We start from the raw sequence: 24,203 nt of genomic DNA, 5'->3' as shown, positions 1-24,203 counted from the left end.
CATTCATTCATTCATTCGGCTGTGCTGGGTCTTAGTTGCGGCATGCAGAATCTTTAGTTGGGCATGTGAACTCCCAGCCGCAGCACGTGGGATCTAGTTCCCTGACCAGGGATGGAACCTGAGCCCCCTGCAACGGGAGCACGGAGTCCTAGCCACTGGACCACCAGGGAAGCCCCTCTTTTTAAATGTAGACGTTTACAGCTATAAATTTCCCTCTTTACCACTGCTTTCATTGCGTTTTAGATTTTGGTGTGTAGTGTTTTATCTTGTAATTATTCATTTGTGATTTCTTCTTTGACCCTCTGACTGTTGAAGAGTGTTCATTTACACATATTTGTGAGTTTTCCTTTCCCTTCTCTTATCTAGCTTCATTCCACTGTGGTCACAGTAGGTACTTTGTATGATTTCAATCTTTTTCATTTATTGAGGCTTGTTTTGCAGCCTAACGTGTGGTCTCTCCTGGAGAACGTCCCACATACACTTAAAAGGAACGTGTACTCTGCTGTTGTTGGGTGTTCTGTGTGTCTGTCAAGCCTAGTTAGCTTTTTAAGTTGCATATTTGGTACGTATGTAAGGATATACAACACGAAGCATAAGGTGAAAACCCACGAGACCACCTCTCCCCTTGAGGGTCAGAACACCCCTGACACTGTCACTCTCCCCAGACGCACCCCTGTGCTGTTCCCACAGGGAACACTGTGGCCACTGTGTTGACTGCCTTGCCTTCCTTCCTCACTGTCGCACGTGTGCGGATCCCATGAAATGTAGACCTGGCGTCGCGCTTTATAAAAACGGCATCACACCGCGTGAACTCCCACACCTTGCTTTCATCCCGCACTGTTTGAAAAGAGGTGGCCACAGTGACGCCGGGGCTGGGGCGCCCCTCAGACCTTTCCCTACCTCTCTGTGGGTGGAGTCCAAGCAGCCCACCTCCCGATCTCTCCACCCCACCCAGCACCCAGCACGTCACAGGCCCAGGGTGCAAAGCTGCCCCACACAGTGGGGCAGCGCTCCCAGCTGTGCCCAATATCCTCCGGAAAGGAGCCCCCCACCCCCACCCCCTGGGGGTGGGCTCTGCCGGGTCTGGGCTTCTGGGCAAACCCCGGGGCCTGCCTCTTTGCTCCCTGCGGCACTGGGGGCGCTGTTCCTCCCTCAGCCAGAAAAGCCAGAAGCAAGGCTGCAGAGCGACAGGAAGGCCCACAGCTGGGGTTCCAAAACGTCAGCAGGCAACGTGCAGCCCGCCCACACCGGACGCTCCCCCCGCGGCAGGTGTCCGCGGGCGCCCTCCCTCCTCCCCCACGGGACGCATAAGCCTTTTCTGCTGGACAGGAAGGCCCTCGGGGCGGCTCGGGGCAGCTAGCACACAGGCGAAGGCACTCGGTCCCGGCCCCTCCTGAGGCCTCTGGCCCCATAGCTGGCTCCCTGCCTGAGGCGAGCCCACGCAGTGACGCGGTGGCAGATGCGTCTCCCAGCCCCGGTGACACTTCACCAAACAGCTCTGCTGCCAAAGCCAACTTGGGAAATTCCAGGGACAAGGAAATTTACCCGGGGTTGCGAACAGCTGGGCCTTGGCTTGGAGCACGGAGCCCCACCCGGGCACGGGACGCAGGTGGAGCAGGAAGGAGGGACTCGCCAGGTCCACCACGAGGGAGTCCTTTAATAGAGACGGGCAGACAGGGGACACAGCTCGGCCCTGCACAGCTCCTCCTCCCCCACCTGGCGTGGCCCCAGGGTGGACATGGGAGAGGTGTGGTTTTAAAAAACACAGCGAGACCAATTCTTCACTTTCACAGAGAAGGGGAACTAGGGGGAGCCTCCTGCTGAAGACTCTGTATGGGGAGCCAAGCCCGAGCCCCGCCTCCAGCAGGAGAGAGCTTGCTGCCGCCCGCCCCTCCCCGCCTGCACCGGGCAAGGGCAGGAGCCCCCGGCTGCACGGAGGCCCAGCCACCCTACATCTGTCAGCGTTTCTACGCTACGTACACTGTTGTGCTGTAGAGGCCCCACCCCCAGCGTCAGCCTGAAGCCTCGGGCAGGAGGAGGGACCCCCCCCACCCCCAGCCCCTGCCACAGGAGGCTGGGCGAGACGGGGCCCCGGGACAGAGCAGCCCCTGTCCTCGCCGGCCCAGGGCCAAGGGGTCATTGAAGTAAAAAGGTCAACGCTGGACAAGATGCAGGCCGGTGAGAGCAGGCAGGGGTCAGGGGGCCTGGGGCGAGGCTGAGGGGCCAGGGCGGCAGGTGTGCATCAACCAGGCAGGGCTGGACAAGCATGGGTGGGGTGCGGATGGGGCCAGGGCAGGGACAAGGGCGGGGCTGGGGATCTCATCAAAAACAGTTCTGCAGCTGCAAACTGGGCCAGCGAGCACCACCGCCCAGGGGTCCCCTCCCAGCCAGTGCAGGGCCGCCTCCAGCCTCCAGGGCCAGGCGTCGGGGCGCGTCCCGGCTCCAGGTGTACGTGTGGGGAGGGCCGCTGGTGTCAGGGGTGGCCGGGCTGGAGAGGAGGGTGTGTGACATCTGTGGGCATGTCCCCGTCGGCCAGGTGGTCGACAGGATCAGTTGTTCTCGAAGAGAGAGAGCAGGTCGTCATTGCTGTTGGTGGGGAGGTCGGGTGGGCCCAGGTAGGACAGCAGCTCGTCGGGGTTAGTCAGTTCTGGGAGCAGCTGAGGACAAAGCAAACCCGCCAGCTTTGGGCCTGGGTCCCCAGCCGGGGCCCCAGGCCCAGCAGGGATGCGGAGCACCCCTCACCCCGACACAGGCTGGCACTGGAGCCACTCAGCCTGCTCTGCACAGGGGCTCTTCCAGCAAAAGACTGCTCTGGGACCAGGAATCACTTGTGACAAGCTGTCCAAGGACAACATGGGACACCCAGGACGTGAGGGGTCCCTAATGTGAACAGGGCGAATGCAGAAGGTGGGATCCCACTCCCTGGGATTTTCTGCTTTGCGCTGTGCTTTCCACATTTTTTCACGTTGAACTTTGTATTCATTTATCATGGTCAAGGGACAGTTAACCTGTCTTTCATGCACTGATTCTGGCTCACATACCACCTGTGAGTCAGACAGGTCAAATCAGACCCTAAGGCCAGGGTCACCAGCTACAAGCCAAGTCTTCTCAGGGACTCTGCCCATGCCACGGTGGCACCCAGGTCCCCAGGGCCAGGTGTCTGGACACAATCACCCCACGGCTACTCTGGATACCTCACACTCGTCAACAAAAGCGCTGACATCACCCGACCAGCTCTCCCTGCGTCTGGAAGTCACGGTGGTATCACTGTCCTCCCTTCTATGAAGCGTGTGGACCCTGGGATGACAGATAAGCCACACCCCAGCCCCGGCTCCAAGTGCTCCCCAGCACGGGGCCCAGTACTCACGTCCAGGGCCGGTTCCGGGGCCTCCCCTGCCCCAGACACGGGGGGCCCCATCATGCCTGTGGCAGCACTGAAGGCCAGCTCACCGATGGGACCCGAATTCACCGGGCCCAGGGGCTGCCGGGATGCCGGGGGAGGGTTTGGATGGTGCAGCTGGGGCCCTGGGGGGCCTCCAAGGTTGGGGGCGTGCAGCCCCGGAGGCCCAGGGTTATGCGCCGGGTCCAGGTGACCCGCTGGTGCCATCTGAAGGAGGAGAGAAGAACCTAGTAAAATGGCCCAGGGGCTCTCTGGGTGGACAGCTCCTCAGCCCCCCGACTTGGCACTGACCTGGCCTGGGAGGCAGGGGGCAGATTTCTCCGGTGTCAGGAGGCTACTGGGAATGTCGGATTGATAGGAGACAGGGGGTGGCCCCGGGGTGAACTCAGTAAGGGTCGGCGTGCTGGGCGTGGTGGGCGGGAAGGAGTCGGGGAACGTCCCGGGTCCCAGGAAGCTGGAACCTGAGAGAGGAGAGCCAGGTCCAGGTGAGGGCAGGGGGCTCATGCCGGTAGAGCACGGAAACAGGCCAGCCACAGTGTGGGCAGGACTCACTGAGCTCACCCAGATAACGTCTGACTTTATGGAAGTTGCTATTCGGCAAAGGGCATTTCTTCTCATTGCTGCTGGGGGAACTGGCTGATGACACTGCCAGGAGGCTGCGAGGGGACAGGAACGGGACCCACCACACCCAGACACTCCAACACGCGTGGTCGGACGGGGCCGGTCCGTGGAAGTGTGCCAGCACAGACCTTTGCTCCAGACTACTGGGGAGGTGCGTGCAGCTGCAGCCGCAAGCCCTGCTGCCCATCCCCGCTGGCTGGGCCGAGGCTGCGCCTATGCCACCAAGTCCCCAACCAGGCCCCCAGGCTCGTGGCCCCCGGAGTGACACGTCCACAGGCGGCAGACTGGTGGGAGAGGACAGATCATTTGCCCAGGGCCATCTGCTTCTAGGGCGAGTCCCCTCTACTCACCCTGGCTGGGGTAATCGCCGGCAGCCGGGGCTGAGGGGGGCTGGAGGGGGGCGAAGGGCGCGGCCCCAGGGCCCAGGGCAGCGATCATCTCCATCACGCTGGGCATGAGCACGTGGGCGGGGCTCACGGTGCGGCAGCGCTTCAGCACCGGCCCGTCCGGCTCCTCCTTGACGTGCACGTCAGGCTTCACAGGCACTGGCTTCCAGCTGCACGTGGGGTCGATGGTGATCTCCTCGTAGTCAGAGCTGGGCGGGGACACGCGGGGCTGGTCACCACCTGTCCTGCTGCCTCTCCTGGCCCCGGGCCATTTTTAGGCAGACCTCCCACTCAAATGCTCGTGGCCCCCCAGCACGTTCCACGTGCTTGTGGGGTCGGATGTGGATTCCATCCACGGCCTGGAGTCGAGCCCGCTCCATGCTGGATCAGCATGGGGTGCCTCCCCACCGGTCCCAGGGCTGCCCCCTGCTGACCAAAGACGCCGGGGCTGCAGGAAGGAGACTCACTTCTGAATGTAAATGAGGATGCCCAGCATGTACTGGTCCACCTCCAAGCCCTCCAGCAACGCCGTCTTGCTGTAGAAAACCAAGGGGACACACAGCTCGGAGGGCTGGCCCAACCTCCTCCCGAGCACAGGCCCCGTCACGGCTCAGCCCCCGGTGCGAGGTAACCCTGCGTGACGTCGCTGCCCTGAGCCACTCCGTCCCTCCTGGCCTGTGCTGTGAGCCCCACGCCCGGCTTGTGGAAGGAAACGCCCATTAACAGCCTCAGAGGAAGTGCCACCCGCCCCCCAGAGCCGTGGGGACCGTCTCTGACACACTCACTTGCACACGGGGCACCTCCAGGTCCCTCGCTCACAGTTGAGCTGTAAATAGGACTCCAAGTCAAAGCACTGCAGAGAAAGGGCGAGACAGTTCCTCACACTGGGGCCGGGGCAACCCGGCCATGCTCTGTGGTTTCAGGAACTTGGGGCATATTTACTGCATGTGTGAGAAGGCTCGGCTCCCAGGCTTTCACCACGGCATCGTCCTAACAGATGTAAGAGACGGGACAGCCTACGCAGCCCTCCCTTGGAACGACGTGTGGCCAAAGCAAGAACTGGGCAGCTGTGCTGACAGGGAATGACCTCCAGGACGTGGTGTGGAGGAAAAAATGGCGCAGTGATGTTTACCGCTTATGTAACCAAAAGGTGGGCGGGGGTGGGGGGGTGGAGGGTGTGTGTGCACGTACTTGTCTGCACGCAGAGCGTTTCTGCAGAGACAAACCAAGGCGCTGCTCCTGGGGGCAGGGCGGGGAGAGGACAGCGCCCTGCATCCGGGATGCCGTTTAAAATCGGAGCCCCGAGAACGCAGTAAAACGGCTGTTATACTTAGAATAATATTAGAAGAAACAAAAGCCCAGTCTGAGGGGAGAAGGCAGGGGACCCAGGCCACCTGCCCACTGGCCGGCCTGTCCTGTCACCTGCCAGCCGAGGTGCTCAGAGGCCACACCCGCTAAAGACAGTTAAAGGGCAACAGAAGTTCTGGCAAAGCTCTGCAGCGGCCACCTACCTGAATGTGGCGGCAGTCGTGGCCTCGGGCAGGGAGCTGGATCCTGCGGAAGGTGATGGGGCACTTGAGAGACACCTTGATGGCCGTCTGCTCCACCCCGTCCTCTCCGTTGGGCCCAGGGGTGCCAGGGATGGTGCCGCTGCTGAAGTTCCGCTTTACTGACATTGACAGGGGAAAGGAGGACGTGGGTGAGGGCCGCCAAGCGGGAGCCGGCCACTGCTGGCTCAGCACCTCCGAGGGGCGTCCCAGGGCTGACTGCTGCTCCCTGCACGCAGCCCCCGCCCCAGAGGAGGCAGCCTTGTCTGTCATGGGGCCGGCTGCCTAGGGCCAGGGAGAGCAAGGGCCACTCACTCTTGGTGATGCAGTGCTCGGCAGGCAGGAGGCGCTTCTTGAGGAGACCCTGCAGCACCGAGCGGACGGACGGCCGGTGCACCAGCTGCAGCACGAAGAGGTGGGACTGCAACAGGAGGATGCGGTCAGCGGGACGTGGCCCGGGGAGGCGCATCGCAGGCCCGTTCTCCTCTTGTGGCTAATGCACAGGCAGGCCACCTGCTGCCCCTCCCCGGGGAGCCCAGGGGACCAGGCCCACACCTATCTGGAAAGCTCACTGTGTGTCTGCACCAACCACGGCCTCTCCGTCGAAACACAATTATCTGAGAGGCCCCTGAAGGTGCCCTGCCTACAGCATCCACCTTTACCTACGCTGGTCCAAGTGGGAACATCCCAGAACTGCATCGGGGCTGCCCCACCTCTGCCCCCTCCCACCCGGGCTGACCAGTGCTGTGCGGCTAAGTGCACCCCGCCTCTTCTAGTCCTGGATCCGGAGCCTGCTGGAACCTGAATGGCACCTTAACAAAGATCCAGGGTCAGCTGGCACTCAGGACCCCGTGAACTTCCTCCAGGGAAGAGGCAGGCTCAGCTAGTTTCTCTTACATAATTAACACGAGCATCAAATTTAGTTACTGAACCCAACCCGAAAGCAGCGAGGGCATTTTTATTTGAGACCCTTTACTTACAAGGCCCAGGATGGGAAGGAGGAGAGCCAGTGCCTTTTTCTTTAGCCATGACGCCCCAACCCAGCCCCGCGAAGGGCACTCACGCAGCAGCAGGCCGTGACGGTGATCTGGATGGTGTTGCGGCCTGGCTGGCACACGTGCTTCAGGTAGAGGGGCTTGTGGGAGGTCTTGTTGTCACCGCGCTCGATGGTGAGCGGGGTGGCGTTGACGCTGACCTGCACCGAGGCCGGCCAGTTGGTGTTCATCTGCCGGTCCTCGTGGTGGTAGCACTTGAACTGCAGCTCCAGGTCAGGCCTGCACGGGGAGGACGGATGCTGAGAGCGAGGGGGCGGTGCGAGGGGCTGCGAGCTGGGGGCGGGCACCCACTCACCTCAGCATCAGGGTCTTGTAGACGGAGTCACGGAGCTGGAAGGCGTGATTGCTCACGGCCAGGTTGTGCTGCAGGCGGAAGGGCTCCAGGACCACCCCATCCCGCACGGGGAAGGTCAGCCGCAGCTCGTCACAGGGGCCGCCGCCTAGAAGCAGGCCATGCCGGTGTGAGCAGCCTGCCCCCGCCCCATCGCGGGGACCGCGGCCCCTCCTCCCCTTCCATGGGGCTGGGGCTTGGGCAGCATCTCCCCTGGGACCCTGGGCTCGGCCTCCACCTCCAACGGGAACAGATCTTGGTGTCCCGCCATTCTGTCCTGCTTCAGTAGGAGCCCCGAGAATGATCCCTGAATCACGACCAGAGAACATGCCCCACCAACCCAAAAAGATGGTGCCTCTGGTGCTTTCAGAGGGGGTAGGAGGCAGAAGAGGTGTGAACGGGCCACCTGCCGTCACCCTAGTGCTCAAGCTAGGGTTCTAGGACCCGCAACTGCTGCTGCAGTGGTCTCCCGGAAAGCAGGAGTTCTTAACCAGGAGTGGGCTTCAGGGGGGCCCTGAAACCATACACAAAACTTTGTGCACGTGGCTGTTTTTCTACAGAGAAGATGGATGCCTCAAATGGATTTGCAAAGAGGTCGTCCATTAATAGAAAATGAAGATGAAGCCCCCCCTCCGCCGCCCCCACCAAGGTCCCTGCAGGACTCTCTGGAGCTCTGCCCACCTGTCCTGAGAGCAGACCTCACTCACCAGGTGGTGACGGGTGCAAGCTGCTCACGCTGGGCTTGAGGTCGGGCAGGAAGGGAGACTTCACCTCCTGGCTGGTGGACAAGTAGGGGATGCTGCTGCCGGGGGTCACGGGCGGCGTGGGGCTCCCTGGCAGTGGGGAGCTGGGGTAGCCGGGGATGGAACGGGCGGGCTGTGGGGTTGAGCAAACAGTCAAGGTGGAGTGGTGTAGGGGTGGAGTTTGTTCTCGGAGCGCCCAATGGGAACGGTCAGACCAGGAACGGGCAGGGAGTCCACGCTTCCTCCTGCCTGGGCGCCCTCTCTCCAGGCACCCACCCCATGAGCCTCCCGCCCGCCTGCCCGCCTGCCCCGCCGCCCATACCCCACTCAGGCTGGGCTGGCTGTAGCTGACGCTCCCCCCGTTGAAGCTGGCACCCTGCCCGCTGAACTGCTCTGCGGGCTGCAGGAGAGAAAACCGCGTGTGCCTGGGACTGCCGCCTGCCCCTGAGCCAGGGCCCTGGACTTGCCCCTAGGAGAGGGCTGGGGACAGGGGGCCCACCACACGCACGGGTGTTGGCTTCTTTCTTCTTTATACACTTTTTGTGTCTTCTAAATAATCTACGGGGAGCACATGCTGATTTCATAATTTTAAGAATGACCACTACAGAAAAAGAGCTGACCCCACGCATCAGAGGGGTTTACGGGGAAGCCACAGAGAGGCCGAAAAGGACACAGGTACACACAACTCTCCGCCCTCCAGCGGGACTCTTATCGCTCGGGCCCCTCCCCTCACGAGCTCCTGGCCCCTCTGGCCCGTCCCCTCGCTGGGCTTCTCTGCAGCAAGCAGAGGGGATGGGGACACTCAGGTGGCGTGGGTGCCTGCCTGCTGCTCCCTATGCCGAAGCTCACAGAGGGGCCTTTCATACCTGGACTCCCCTCCTGGGAGCTGCCCTACGCTGATCAGGGCCCCCGGGAAGCTCCTGGTTGCTCGGTCACCCAAGCACACGCGAGCCCACTCCCCAGCCAGCCCCGGCTGCCACGAGGTCCGCCTGTGTCCCGCAGGGCTTGGCGTGGGCCAGCAGGGGCTGCAGAGGCCCGGGAGGAGCGGCCCTACCTTGTAGTGCAGTCCCGCGGGGCTGGGGGTGGACAGGGACGGGCCCGCGCCCTGCTGCAGGGGCAGCCTGTGCCCAGGGTAGGAGGACGGGGCGGGGGGCTGCCCGGGGCCAGGCGCGTACTGGGTGGCGGCGGGCGTGTACTGGCCTCCTGGCAGGTACTGCTGCCCGGGATACACCTGAAGGAGGAAAGAGGCAAAATGGCCAGAAGAGGTATTGGGGAAGCCCGTTCCCGGGGAGGGATGGCGGTACCCACCCTGTCAGGCACAGCCCGTTCTCCCTCCACACAACGGCTCTGAGGGCGCTTGGGGTGGGGGGCCTGGCCACTCACCTCACTGGAGTAGGCTCTCTTGACGCCCTGTCGGGGCAGGGGCTGGGCCTGGGGGGGCCCAGGGTACCCGTGCTGGGGCAGGCGCTGCCCTGCATAGAGGGGCGCCAGGCCCGCTGCCCGGGTGGGGTTCATGCCCATGGGGCTCATGCTGGAGGGGCCCGTCAGCCCTCCCACGCTGGCAGGGTTCATGCCGCTGGGGACACTGGGCCCCCGGGCACCGCCGTGCTGCAGGAACTGGCTGTTAAAAGACTGTCCGGCCCCCATCTGGGAAGAGAAGAGAGGAACCATCCAGGCCTTACCCACCGCTGTGGGCGCCAGCCTTGTGCCCGCCGCCTGCAGGCGGGCTCCCCCCTCGCGCCCCCCCCCCCCCAACCCGGGTCCTCTCCCCTCAGCTCCTCACTCCTTTCCCGCCTCATCTTCATCGGCCCCGGCACACAGCGTGCGTGTCCCCAAGGCCTCATTCCTGGCTGCCTGACAAGTCCCTGCCTTCTGGACCAAGGCACACGGGCCGCACAGGAGGAGCTGCGGGGCCTCACCGCTCCGTACTGGCTCAGCTCCTGGCTCTGCTTCTCCTGGAGGGCGGCCACGGTGGCCGTGGCCGTGGCCGTGGCCGTGGCGGCAGCAGCAGCCACGGCAGCAGCTGCCGCCGCTTGAGTGAAGTCGGTGGAGGGCCGTGCGGCGTGTGAGGGGAGGCCCAGGCTCCCCGGCCCCCCCGGGCCACCCGCATACCTGTAACAGACAGACGGCGCGGCTCAGAAGCGCTGCCCTGCCACCTCCCTTGGGGTACACGGCACCCGAGGGGAGCCCCATTCTTTCCCACACCCGCCCCTCGTTAGCTCGGGAGCCGGCAGGAGCAGCAGAGATGCCACGTTCAACACATCAGTGTCACACAGCTCCCAGACGCCCAGCAAGTTAGCAGCGTCGCCCCCAGAGGGCTCCTAGCACGCCTGCCAGGGGAGGGGTCCTGCTTACCCAGTGGTGAAGCCGGGGCCCCCGGGGTAGCCCCCGCGGCCGTACACCCCTTGCTGCACGTAGCCCTTGTTGGCACCGCCCTCACCGAACGCCTGCTGTCCCAGGCACTGTGGGGAGTTCAGGGCAGAGCTGCCGCCTGCCATGCCGGGCATCATGGAGCTGCCGGGGGGGCTCCCTGCGGGGCCCATAGGGTTCCCCAAAACCTACAAGGAAGCAAGAAGCACTAAAGGACACCATCCAACAACTTGCTTCATGCCGTGGTCCTAAAGTGCTGGAAAGGAGAGGCCGGGCAGGTGAGGAGGTGGAGGTGGGGGCAGAGGGGAGGGTGGCCCAATGGGGGGGCAGCTGCTCACAGGTGGGGTGTGGAGGCCAGGTGAAGACAGGAGGAGGAGATCCCACGCCACGTGTGGAAGAACTGGTCTCTGAGGATGTGGGAGACTCAGGAAGCCCTGGCTCCACTTCTCCGAGATCTCAGGGGGGCTCTGGCGCCTCTCGGGGCGGGGCCCAGGTGTGGGCTCACCTGGCTCTGCGCCGCGTTGCCGACTCCCCACACGGTTGTGACCACGGACAGCGATCCTGCTGGCTGAGTGGCACTCTGTTGCCAAGGCACCGCCTCATAAGCGAATGGACCATCACTGCAAGGAGAGGGGCAGGTGGGGAGGCTCGGTCAGGAGGCCGCAGGTGCCTAGAACCCCACCTGGGAAGAAGCGAAGGCTGGGAGCAGAGGGGTCCCGCTCTACCACCCACCCGTGTCCCGGGGCCCGAGAGGGGAGGGCAGCAGGAGACCCCACTCACCCGTGTGGCGCGGGGGGCAGGGCGGGTTTCATGGGGTTCATGGGGTTCATTGGCTTGGGAGCAGCCTAAAGGCCAGGTCTGTGGGTGGCAGGAAGCAGCCCTCACTGGTGCTTACGTGGGACTCAGATGCTCTGGCTGCTAGGACAGGAGGGAAGGAAGTCAGTGGAGATGCCGCCGGGAGATGCCTGTCAGCACCAAGCCCCGTCCTTCCTCTGCTCCAAGCGATGAAGGGTAGGGCAGGTGAGACCGGGACCCGGGGACCCGCTCAGGGGGCTCAGGGCAGCCCGGCATTGGCCCTACCCGCATTGCCCACCCTGGCAGATCTCTGCCCTCCCCAGCCCCAGCCCGGAAGCCAGCACTGACCCTTTCTGGCCGGGCCCTGGCACCTGGAGCCCCCAGAACGGTTCTGGAAGTAGGCTTTCTGATCCCCCAAACTTTCCACGTTCTCCCTCCCCGACACGAAAGCCTGGATACGCATAAAAGCCAGGGGACATCCAGGACCCAGCTGCCAGAATCCCCCGCCTCCACCCCACCAGAGGCCCGGGGGCGGAGGACAAGGCCAGAGGCCGATGGAGGGCCAGCCAGCAGGCGTCACCTGCTCAGGGTCTAGGGCCTGCCCACTATGGGGAGGGGCCTCTGCATGCCAGGTGGTGGGGGGTGGGCCGCAAGGTCAGCTAACCTGCAGCCTGGGGCCGGGCGGGGGGGAGCGGGACGCCTGCCGGAACTAGGTGTGGAGCCAGCAGCCCATCCCTGGCTGGCAGCCCCACAGCCCCAGGGCTTCTCCCCAGGGCAGCAGAAGGGCGATGTGCACACAGGGGCAAGGCGGGCAGACTGACCCCCACAGATCGCGGTGACACTCACGGTGAGCTCCCAACAAGGCGGGGACACACACACAGCGCAACGGGCGAAGGGTTGGTGGGCACCCAACGGACATGGCAAGGGGCCAGTGGGGACACAGCAGCCGTGGCCGGGGGACACGCATGGAACCTGTGTGCTTGTGCCGGGATGGGGCACCGCTTCCTCCCACTATGTGGGGCTGGCTCTCTTCCCCTTAGCACCTCCGAAAACGAGCGAGGCAGCGGCCGGCTGCTCCTCCCGGCTGCCAACGCCTTCCGACACCTCCACAAGCAAACCCTTCACCAACCAGGCCTAGGGCCCTTGCTGGCACCGCCAGGGCCACCTCCCACGCACACCTCCACCCAGCCTAACCACAGAGGCACACTGGCTGTGGTTCTCAGGGGGTCTCCGGGGAGGCCCGTCTGCCTTCTTCGGGTCGAGGTTCCATCCTAGAGCACCACTGCCTTTTAGGGGCGGCAAGGCCTCACGCACACAGACACACCACCTGGGCAAGCTAACTTCTGATGGCTCAATCCCGCCGCCTCAGCACTCACAGTGCCCCCCACCCACCCCCAAGGCTCGCATTCCTGAGTGCTGACCAGGACCTCACGATCAGGGCAGCCCAAGCGAGGCAGGATTACATCATCCCGTCCTCTGCAAATACACTCCTGAAGGCGGCACGCTGGGGACGAGTCCCTGACCAGGGCCCCAGCGCAGGTGAGGGATACAGTGCGGGCTGTGACTTGGGCCCAAGGCCTCCCACAGAGCACTGGGGTGAGTGGTTCCCAGAATCGCAGCAGAGCCAGGGCTGGGAGGGAAGGTGACGGACCGGTCAGACAAGAGGAGGAGTGAGGCAGCTGGCGTGCCTGCCCACCTCACGCCTGGCCCTGCTCTCCTTCCTGACGCCCCTCCCAGAGGAGTCGGGCCCCAGACCACATGCCAACCAGGAAGCAAAGGCCGAAAAAGCAGGAGGCCGGTGGCTCCAGAAGGCTCAGGGGCCCCTGGACTCAGCCCTCGGAGCCAGAATCACCCAGCCAGGCAAGGGAAGGCTGGCTGTCCCCAGTGAGGACAACCACCAGGATGGTGACACTGCAGTGGGAGGTTGGGGGCGGGGGGCGCTGCCAACAGCCGGAAACGCCCCCTAAACCTGCTGAGTGGGGCCTGGAGCAACACGCAGCGTTTTCAGGACTTAGAATATAGGTGGGCTACTCTAGACTGTGGTATTGGCAGAAGGACAGACACATAGGTCAATGGGACAAACTAGAGAACCCAAGACAGACCCAGACAAGAGTTTCTGACAAAGGTGCAAAAAATATGCACTGGGGGAAGGACAGCATTTTCAACGAATGTGCTGGAGCTACTGGACATTCACAAGCAAAAGACAAAAACAAAACAAAACAAAAAACCCCTAAACTTCACATCTTATACAGAAACTAACTCGAAGTGGGTCACAGATTTAAATGTACAGCACAAAACCGTAAGAACTTTCTTAGATTTGACACCAAAAGCATGATCCATAAAAGGAAAAACTGAGGGCTTCCCTGGTGGCGCAGTGGTTGAGAATCTGCCTGCCAATGCAGGGGACACGGGTTCGAGCCCTGGTCTGGGAAGATCCCACATGCCGCGGAGCAACTAGGCCCGTGAGCCACAATTACTGAGCCTGCGCGTCTGGAGCCTGTGCTCCGCAACAAGAGAGGCCGCGATAATGAGAGGACCGCGCACCGCGATGAAGAGTGGCCCCCACTTGCCGCAACTAGAGAAAGCCCTCGCACAGAAACGAAGACCCAGCACAGCCATAAATAAATAAATAAATTAAAATAAATTTAAAAAAAAAAAAAAAAAAAAAAGGAAAAACTGAAAACTTTTGTTCTGTGAAAGACCCTGCTAAGAGGATGAAAAGACAAGCTGTAGACTGGAAGAAATATCTGCAAGCCACATATCTGACAAAAGACTAGTATCTAGAGTATATAAAGTATTCTCAAAACACGAAAGTTTAAAAAAATTAGAAAATAGGCAAAAGACACAGAAAGACATTTCACCAAAGAAGAAATACAGATGGCAAATAAGCACATGAAAAGATGTTCAACATCACTGGCCATCAGAGAAATGCAAATTAAAACCACACTGAGGTATCACTACACACCTATCACCATGGCTAAAATAAGAAATAATGATACCACCAAATAAATGCTGGCTAGGAGAAACTGGATCTCTCGTGCATGGCTGGTGGGAATATAAAATGGTACAACCACTCTGAAAAACGATTCGGTAGTTTCTTATAAAACTAAGCATGCAGCTACTATACAACCCAGCAGCTGCACTCCTGAACATGTATCTCAGAGAAGTGTAAACTTATGTTCACACAAAAATCTGTACGTGAATGTTTCCAGCAGCTTTATTCCTAAATAGCCAAAGAATGGAAACCCAGATGTCCCTCAGCGGTGAAGAGTTAACCAACTGTGAGCCTGGAGGCATAAAAAGGAAGAGCTACTGATACAGGCACCAACCTGCAGGAATCTCTAGAGAATCATGCTGTGTGGAAAAAGCCAGTCCCCAAAGGTTACACACTGTATGATTCCCTTCATATAACATCCTTGAAATGACGAAATTATAGAAATGGAGAGCACACTGGTGGTTGCCAGGGGTTAAACGTGGGGAGAAGGGAAGCGAGTGGGAATATAAGAAGGTGGGGATGGAAATACATGTATCTCAACTGTATTGATGGAGTTAGTACCCTCCTGTGATATTGTGCTACAGTTCTGCAAGATGTTACCACTAGGGAAAGCCAGTAAAGGATACAGAGCTCTCTGTGTTATTTCTTATTATAAATCTATAATTCTCTCAAAATAAAAATTTATTTAATGTACAACCATGACCAGCTCTCTCTCCCCACAGAGATGCCCAGGGCAATCCTTTCCCAAAGCTGGTTGGATTGGCCAGGCCCACTCTGCTGTCCCGGAAGCAAAGGACAGGGAAGAGCAGGAGGGAGACGGGAAGACAGGCCCCCTGGCCTGGGTCAGAGCCTCAGGGCAGGTGGTGCACGCCCGAATCTGGGACTGCTCAGCCCCACTCTGAGTTCGCAGCGTGGGGTGGGGCCTAAGACGTGCATTTCTAACAAGTCTGCAGGTGCTGCCGCTGCTGGTACTGGGACCACAGTCTGAGAGCCCTGGGGAGCTGGGGAGGAGGGGGACAGGGCAGGTGCAGGGCGGGGGCCCCCGTGGAGGGTGCTGGCCTGGGGCCCAGGGCAGCTTCCTACATCACGTGACTCTGGGGAATTCCACCCCCACGACTTCTCTGCTGTGGACGAGACCACAGACATTTCCAGTTCCCCCTGAGCTTTCTGTGCGGGGGCAGTGACTTCCTGACTTCCTGCCAAGCTCCTGAACCAAGTCTGGTCTCCTCCCTGAGAAGCCCCAAACTCTCCAGGTCAGGGACCCCGTGACCCTCTGCTCCTGACAAAGGGAGAGGCATGCTGTGAGCGCAGACCCTCCTCCCACCTCCTGGCCTCAGAGGCAGAGGTAAGAAAGAGCTTGGGTGTGTGTGCTTCCTGCCAGCTGGGGGCTCTCCCTGTACACGGACACTCGCTGGAAGCCAGGACCTGGGCAGAACGTCCTGGCTTGAGGTCAGTCTAGAAGGCCACAGGGTTTTCTGGGGGTCAGATTACATCTTCCTCCCGAAAAAGAGCTACAGACAGCTCACTACCCAGACCCTTCTTCCCCAGGACCTCACAGCGCCTGCACCGCAGTCTCCAAAGGCAGACATTAACATGGGTCCGCCCTCTTCTACCTCCGCTCCATTACCCCGGCCTAGTCACCCAGGAGCAGCAGGCCCCGCGACACACCACCCGACCCCAGGAGGGCAGGGACTCGCTGCCTCCCCCCACAGCGGGGGGTCCCAGCCAGAGGAACACCGGACACGCTCAGAGAACGGAGAATGACAGCTCGAGCATCACAGGACACAAAGGGGGGGGCTCACATGCTCCAGGGGCTGAAAGTCCTGCCCCTCTACTTGGGAGGCCACACACTGACTGGCGTAAGTGTTAAGAGTTCATCCAGGGGCTTCCCTGGTGGCGCAGTGGTTGAGAATCCGCCTGCCAACGCAGGGGACATGGGTCGAGCCCTGGTCCGGGAAGATCCCACATGCCGCGGAGCAACGAAGCCCGTGCGCCACAACTACTGAGCCCGTGTGCTGCAACTACTGAAGCCGGCGCGCCGAGAGCCCGTGCTCCACAGCAAGAGAAGCCACCGCAATGAGAAGCCCACGTACTGCAATGAAGAGTAGCCCCCGCTCGCTGCAACTAGAGAAAGCCCGCGCGCAGCAACGAAGACCCAACACAGCCAAAATAAATAAATTTAAAAAAAAAAAGAGTTCATCCAAAATGCCCAGGAATGAGCATTTCTGAATGGCCCAGGTGTGGGTCATTTCAGAGAACAGTTGAAGGGTTGCACTCTTCCGGGCCTCAGTTTACAATGTGTAAAATAGGTACGTGGTGGTCACTCTAGGACTAGGAAAAGGGAGAACACGTGACCACCTTTAAGTCATCAGCCCCGGCTCCCATCCTGGACCCAAGCGCTAGTGGACACTCCATGGGGAGGCCTGGCTGCCCCTGGCGACCAATCCGATGAGCAGAAATCCTCCCCAGGCATACCCTACCAGTCTTTCACGAGTGGCTCTGAATCTGTCATTCATCATCTCACCTTTCTCTTCCCAGCCACGAACCACCCTCTGGGTGTGACAAGTCCCCAAGGCCAGTACTCACTGGGTGAGGCTGAGATTCCTTCACTTATCCTGTTACCTCTCTCAAGCTTCTTCAAGGGAAGCTCTCTGGTTCTAGTATGACAGGATTTGGTGGGTGAGTCTGTGTTCGCCCTATCAACTGTCTTACAGATCGAGTCACATGTTCTGTGTATTTCCCTGTGAAATCTTCTGAGATAATATTATAGGAATGACTTAAAGACATCACTATGGATAATCTGCAACTAACGGGAAGAGAGTATGGGGAGCAGGCTGTAGGGGAGCAGGTCAGGGTGGAAAGGGGAGCAGGTCGGGGGGAGGTGGGGAAGGTCCGGAGGAGCAGGGCAGGGGTAGCAGGGTAGCAGGGTAGCGGGGTGGGGGGGGACAGGGCAGCGGGGAACAGATGCGGGAGGCTAGGGCAAGACACGCCGGGGGGCAGGACACCCTCCCGCCTGAGCTTCAATATGTCCTGTTGGGAACAGGGTATCTCCACCAAAAGCACGGCTGGGGGCTGGAAGGTCAGGGTCGCCAGCCCCAGAGCATATCTCCGCGGACCTTACATCCGCGTGCCGGCGGCGCGCACGGCCCGGAGGGGCCCAAAAGGTGAGCCTTCAGGCCACAGCGTGGAGAAGAGGCAGCGGGACCAGCTTGGGCGAGGGCCCGGGTCAGCCTCCTGCCCCAGACCCCTCGGGCGCTCGGCCGGATTCCGGCCAGCCCCAACAAAGGCTCAGGTGAAGGGTCGCCTCGGCGCGCACGGGGCCAGTCGGCCCAGGACCACGACGCACGCGCGGCAGGTGCGGCAGGTAGGCGGCAAGGCCGGCTCCAGCCCCGCCGGGGCCCCGCCGGGGCCCCGCCGAGGCGCTGCAGAGCCGGGCCCGGGGACGCCGCACCTGCCGCCGCCCGCACCTGCCGCACCTGCCGCCCCCGCCGCCCGCACCTGCCCGCCCGGTCCGCTCACCTCCAAGCGGCCCGGCCCGGCCCCTCGCCGCCGCGGCACCCGGTCCGCGCCGCTCCATGCGCTCAGCCCGCCCTCAGCGCCGCCCGCCGCCCCGGGGCCGCCACCGTCCGCGCCATCTCGCCGCCGCCCGCTCCGAGGGCACAATGGAGCCGCCGCGCTGCTCATGCATATGCATGACGCCGCGCGCCGGCCCCGCCCCCAGGCCAGAGCAGTGGAGCCCCGAGCCGGCGCTCAGAAGCGAGTGGCCGCGGGCCTGCGCAGGCCAGGGCGGCGGGCCGGGCGGCGGGCCGGGCGGGGGCGGGGCGGGGGCGGGGCGGAGAGGGAGGGCGGGTTGGGGGCGACCTGCGCTCCCCGCCCTCTTCACACCTTTCCAAACGCGGCGTCTGCAGAGTCACCCGCGCTTCCTCTTCGTTCTCCGCCGGGGCGGGGCGGAGGAGGCGGGCCCAGGAAGAGGGCGGGCCCAGGAGGAGGGGTGGGACGGGGCGGGGCCTAGAAGAGGGCGGGGCCTGCGGAGGTGACCCGGTGTCCACCGGCCACTTCTGGGAGGGGTCTTGTAAGGAAAACCACACGGAACCAAACAAGTCACTTTCCTCGCTGTTCTTCCCTCTTCCCAGAGGGCGGCCCTGTTGAAGCATTCTAAAAGTCACTCGAGTTCTAGCCAGATGAAGCAACCTCTGATCAGTTGGCATCTTCATATGCTATTAGCAGCCTTTATTTGCAACTATTTTCTACCCTTCCTTTAGGAAGACCACATTCTCCCGATTACCCACAATTTTTTTATTGTGGTAAAATACAATATCAAAGTTTACCATCTTAACCAGTTGTAAGTGTACAGTGGCATTAAGCACATTTCCCACTGTTGTGTATCCATCACCACCATCCATCTCCATAGCTTTTTCATCTCCTAAAACTGACACTCTGTACTCATCAAACAATAATTCCTCATCCCCTTCCCACCCACAATTTTACTTTCTGTCTCTGAATTTGACTACTCTAGGGACCCGATAGAAGTGGAATCATACAGTATTTGTTTGTGACTGGCTTATGTCCTGAAGTTTCATCCATGTTGCAGCTGGCATAATTTCCTTCCTTTTTAAGGTTGAATAATATTTCATTGTGTGTGTATACCACATTTTGTTTATCCATTCCTCTATCAATGGATGCCTCACAATTAACTTTTTTTAAAATTTTTATTCATTTGGCTGCGCCGCGTCTTAGTTGTGGCATATGGCATCTTTGTTGTGCCGTGCGGGAACTTTAGTTGTGGCATGTGGGATCTAGTTCCCTGACCAGAAATCCAACCCGGCCTCCTGCATTGGGAGTGCAGAGCCTTAGTTACTGAACCACCAGGGAAGTCCCACAATTAACTTTTTTTTTTTAAAACAATTCTTCAGTTTTATTTATTTATTTATTTAATTTGGCTGCATTGGGTCTTTGTTGCTGAGCGGGAGCTTTCTCTAGTTCCGGCCAGCGGGGGCTCCTCTTGTTGCGGAGCACGGGCTCTAGGCACGTGGGCTTCAGTAGTTGTGGTATGCGGGCTCCGTAATTGTGGCTTCTCCCACAATTAACTTGTAATATTGCTGAAATTTCTTCCCTCAAGGCTATCTGAACCCTGTGCTCTGTATCCTTTGAGAACCATTACTTCATTGAACAAATATGGCCGGCCTGCTGTGTGCCAGTCACTGGTCTGTCCTCTGAATGCCCCAGTGACCACGTTTGAAAGTCCTCTCTGGCCCCACTAGAAGGGACAAAGAGAAGGAAATGACTCACCAGGTAACAATGTTTCCATCAGGGCAAGGGTTAGGAAGAAAAATAAAGCAAGACCGGAGGATGGGAATGCTGGGAAATGGGAGGGGGGAATTCTCTAGAGAGCTGGCCCAGAGAAGAGACAGCGTGAAGGGGGAGGCAGGCCCCATGGAACCTGACCCTCTTCTGCCTCCAAGAGGCTGTGAGTTTGGGGGAGTTGCAGGCAGGTTCCTGGAAGAGGCCAGAAGTGGCCACACCAGGGTGCTGCATTTGAACTCTGCAGGCAGCTCCGTTACCTCCTCCCAGTGCCACTGGGAGATGCTGTTTGGTGCCCACTCCCATCTTTGATTATGTGGATTGTTAGAAGAGTCTCTCTTAGGGGACTTCGCTGGAGGTCCAGTGGTTAAGACTCCGCTCTTCTGGGACTTCCCTGTGGCGCAGTGGTTAGAATCTGCCTGACAACACAGGGGACATGGATTCGATCCCTGGGCCGGGAAGATCCGCGGAGCAACTAGCCCCGTGTGCCACAACTACTGAGCCCACGTGCCACAACGACTGAAGCCCGCACACCTAGAGCCCATGCTCCGCAACAAGAGAAGCCACTGCAATGAGAAGCCCATGCACCGCAACGAAGAGTAGCCCCTGCTGGCCGCAACTAGAGAAAGCCTGCATGTAGCAATGAAGACCCAACGCAGCCAAAAATAAATAATAAATAAATAAATAAATATAAAAGACTCTGCTCTTCCACTGCAGGGGCCGCAGGTTCAATCCCTGGTCAGGGAACTAAGATCCTGAAAGCCATGCAGCCAAAAAAAAAAAGTCTCCCTTATTTACTGGAAAAAATCTGCCTCCCTAAAATCTCCCTTCTACAACTGTATAAAATGAGAATCCTCATTTTGGTATTTGACAGCTCTTCAGGTATTAGAAGAAACTTACTCCCTTGGAATCTGCTGTTGGAAGACAAACACGCCCAGTTCTTTAAGTGTTAACAGCCACAGGATTTCCAGACCCCATTCGGATTGGCCACTCTCCTTCAAATGCACGACAGTTAGACAGTATCCTTTTAAAAGTGACACTGAGGGACTTCCCCCGTGGTCCAGTGGTAAAGAATCCACCTTCTAGTGCAGGGGACGCAGGTTGGAACCCTGGTCGGGGAACTAAGATCCCACGTGCCATGGGGCAACTAAGCCGGCGCGCCACAACTACTGAGCCCAAGCACTCTGGAGCCCGCCCGTTACAACTAGAGAGAGAAAAACCCACATGCCACAAGTAGAGAGAAGCCCACACACCACAACGAAGAGCCCACATGCTACAATGAAAGAGCCTGCATGCCGCAATGAAGGTCCCGCGTGCCGCAACTAAGACCTAATGCAGCCAAAAATAATTTTAAAAAGTAAAAATTAAAAAAAAAAAAGTGACACAGAGAAGGGAACACAATATTCTACATGTGGCCCGCCTAGCACAGCATGGGGGCTTCTGTGGGCCTGCTCTTTCCTGCAGTGAATGTGGCCTAAACCTGAATTTGTTTTTTAACCAGGACCTTCAGTTATTATGAATGGCTCTTAAGCACAATAGTTTGACATGTTCTCGGCTTGCAAAACTAACTTTTAAAAGAAAAAACGGGCTTCCCTGGTGGCGCAGTGGTTGAGAATCTGCCTGCCAATGCAGGGGACACGGGTTCGAGCCCTGGTCTGGGAAGATCCCACATGCCGCGGAGCAGCTAGGCCCGTGAGCCACAATTACTGAGCCTGCGCGTCTGGAGCCTGTGCTCAGCAACAAGAGAGGCCGCGATAGTGAGAGGCCCGCGCACCGCGATGAAGAGTGGCCCCCACTTGCCGCAACTACAGAAAGCCCTCGCACAGAAACGAGGACCCAACACAGCCAAAAATAAATTAATTAATTAAAAAAAAAAAAAGAAAAAGAAAAAACTGCTACTTTTTTTGCAACATATTCTAATTGTAGAGAATACAGAAAAATGTTCATAACAAATCAAAACCTTCCACCGTCCAAATGTTGAGAGAGAATCCCTGTTATTTTGGTCTATTTTATCTCTGATGGTTCTCTCTGCATATCTGTGTGGTTTGGAGATTATAGCCTTTATGTGGTTTTGCATCCTTATTTTTTCACTCTATTAACAAACATTTCCCTTCTTATTATCATTATCTGTGATCCTCATAAAATAAACGCCGCAAAGATTTATATAAAAGGATGTTTGCTGTGGCATTATCTATGATATTGAAAAATTAGACACAAGCTGTATTCATTCATTCAACAAACTTTTGTTGAGCTTCTATTTGCCAGACACTGTTCTCATTGCTGGAAATGTGGCAGCTAGTAAAACAGACAAAAATCCCACTGTTGTGGAGCGTTCATTAGTAAGCCAATAGTTCAATTCTCCTAGGTAATAGTTTAGTAAAACACCCCCATAGGCTGGAATTTATGCAGCACCCAAAATCATATTTTTGAAATATTTAAAGGTATGAGAGGGACTTCCCTGGTGGTCCGGTGGTTAAGACTCCACACTTCCACTGCAGGGGGCACGGGTTCTATCCCTGGTTGGGGAACTAAGATCCCACATGCCGTGGGATCGTGGCCAAAGAAGAAAGAAAGAAAGAAAAGAAAAGAAAAATAGGATACAAAGTTGTATGATGCTAGCTGATAAAAAACATTTATGGAGCAGAGAGTCTTCCACAAGCCACTAATCATTATGAGTAGAGAAAGGTACCTTTACAATAAAGACATGGATCAGACACTACGTTAACCAAGTCAGCATCACCAAGTGTGGGACCAGCTGACATCCTATGCCCTTGGTGTGATGCTCGGTGTTGACACAGAAAACTGCATTTGGAAGTTCCAGCCAGAAAGGTTCAACCTGAATCGAATCATGAGAAAACCACTGGTCTAGTCCGTACAGGGGTCAGCCTCCAGAACTGACCTGGACTCTTAAGAAATGTCAGGTCTGGAGAAATGGTCTAGGTCAGAGGATGTCGTTGAACCCGAGTTCTTGTGCCCAACGCACAGTGAGGTGGAAAAAAACGAAAAGTCGGAGTTGGAGCAGAGCAAAGTTTATTGCAAAAAACATGCAAGGTGAGTTTTTCTAGGCAAAATTTGGGGGGGAGGGCTGCAGGGTGTGTGACTTTCTTCTGATTGGTTAGTGGTGAGGTAGCCGGGTGGTGTTCCAGGAATCTGAAACATCAGCCTTCTGGTTCCAACCAGTCTGGGGTCTATGTACTTGTGCTCAGCCTGAAGTTACCATCCTCCACCTGGGTGGGGGCCCGGGCTCCTGTAGAAGAACTCAGAGATCTGTATCAGATTGCTAGGCACATTCCCCACTCCCTCCACCCCAGGAGGAGCCGGGACTCTGCCCCATGGCTGCACTAGTTTTTCTTGACTGTCTTTCCTTTGTTTCTGCATTCATTCACTCCCGTAATTAGTAACTGTTTGAATCCGCCCTTTGGAACTCAGGGAGGGTCTAGGAGGCTGAAGCCTTTTTCCTATAAATAAGAAACGGGGCCGGGGTGGGGTGGGGGGTGGGGAGGTGGGCGGCTTCCCTGGTGGCGCAGTGGTTGAGAATCTGCCTGTCAATGCAGGCGACACGGGTTTGAGCCCTGGTCTGGGAAGATCCCACATGCCGCGGAGCAACTAAGCCCGTGAGTCACAACTACTGAGCCTGCGCGTCTGGAGCCTGTGCTCCGCAAAGGGAGAGACCGCGACAGTGAGAGGCCCGCGCACTGCGATGAAGAGTGGCCCCCGCTCGCCGCAACTAGAGAAAGCCCTCGCACAGAAACGAAGACCCAGCATAGCCAAAAGTAAATAAATAAATTTATTAAAAAAAAAAAAAAAAAAAGAAACGGGGGACACGCAAAGGCTTTTGTACCCTAGAGGGCCCCACAGGGTCCTGCTCTATTTCAAGGACACCAGAAAGACCAAGAAGTAAACGCAGTGCCATGATCCTTGATTGGACTCTGGATGGAGGAAAAAGACATTATTGGGGGGCATCCCTGGTGGCGCAGTGGTTAAGAATCCACCTGCCAACGCAGGGGACGTGGGTTCGAGCCCTGGTGCGCCACAACTACTGAACCTGTGCTCTAAAGCCCGCGAGCCACAACTACTGGAGCCCGCGCGCCTAGAGTCCGTGCTCCACAACAAGAGAAGCCACCGCAACGAGAAGCCTGCGCACCACAACGAAGAGTAGCCCCCGCTCACCGCAACTAGAGAAAGCCCATGCACAGCAACGAAGACCCAACGCAGCCAAAAATAAATAAATAAATAAATATTTAAAGAGAGAGAAAAGGGTAAAAAAAAAAAAAAGACATTATTGGGACACTTAGGGAAATTTGAATAAGGGCCAAAGATGAGATAATAGCGTTGAATGGATGTGAAATTCCCCCAGAGTGATGGCTGTACTGTGGGCTTGGAAAATGCCTTTCTTCTTAGGAGACTGTCAGGGAGAAGTATTTAAGGTGAAGGGTCATGAGGTCAGCAACTAAAGCTCACGTGATTAAACCAAAACAACTAAGTGTGTGTGGATAGAAATAAAGGAACGTGGCAAAGCGTTAGCTGGGAAATCTACAAAAAAGTATTTTTAAAGGCATTAAGAAATGATAGGAAGGAATGAGCCAAATTGTAAGGATGGATGCATTATTTGTAGATTTGGTAAAAAACTATTTAAAATTCTTTAAAATACTCTTGATG

The 24,203-nt window shown here is 58.2% G+C and overlaps 1 protein-coding gene across 8 annotated transcripts; it reads right to left on the bottom strand.

The window, feature by feature from the left end:
• Positions 1 to 1,637: 1,637 nt before the first annotated feature.
• On the bottom strand, positions 1,638 to 18,147 carry ZMIZ2 (zinc finger MIZ-type containing 2). Of its 8 annotated transcripts, none has more exons than XM_059934262.1 (19): positions 18,129 to 18,147; positions 11,234 to 11,368; positions 10,959 to 11,073; positions 10,439 to 10,641; positions 10,003 to 10,195; positions 9,467 to 9,730; positions 9,138 to 9,314; positions 8,406 to 8,483; positions 8,048 to 8,216; positions 7,305 to 7,449; positions 7,018 to 7,228; positions 6,270 to 6,375; positions 5,919 to 6,076; positions 5,193 to 5,260; positions 4,875 to 4,943; positions 4,372 to 4,616; positions 3,692 to 3,861; positions 3,368 to 3,607; positions 1,638 to 2,657 (listed from the first exon to the last, which is right to left on the bottom strand). In XM_059934262.1, the coding sequence occupies exons 2-19, from the start codon at positions 11,281 to 11,283 to the stop codon at positions 2,550 to 2,552; spliced, it is 2,769 nt and encodes a 922-aa protein (XP_059790245.1). In that variant the 5' UTR covers positions 11,284 to 11,368; positions 18,129 to 18,147; the 3' UTR covers positions 1,638 to 2,549. The 8 variants fall into 8 exon arrangements, with proteins under 8 accessions (XP_059790245.1, XP_059790248.1, XP_059790244.1 ...); XM_059934265.1 differs by lacking the exon at positions 18,129 to 18,147 and adding an exon at positions 17,763 to 17,913 and having other exon boundaries at positions 3,451 to 3,607; XM_059934261.1 differs by lacking the exon at positions 18,129 to 18,147 and adding an exon at positions 17,763 to 17,910 and having other exon boundaries at positions 11,234 to 11,371.
• Positions 18,148 to 24,203: the final 6,056 nt, after the last annotated feature.

The sequence above is a fragment of the Balaenoptera ricei genome, chromosome 9 (assembly GCF_028023285.1).
Source record: "Balaenoptera ricei isolate mBalRic1 chromosome 9, mBalRic1.hap2, whole genome shotgun sequence".
In the NCBI taxonomy this organism is placed as follows: domain Eukaryota; kingdom Metazoa; phylum Chordata; class Mammalia; order Artiodactyla; family Balaenopteridae; genus Balaenoptera; species Balaenoptera ricei.
This window is presented reverse-complemented; position numbering and strand designations above follow the sequence as displayed.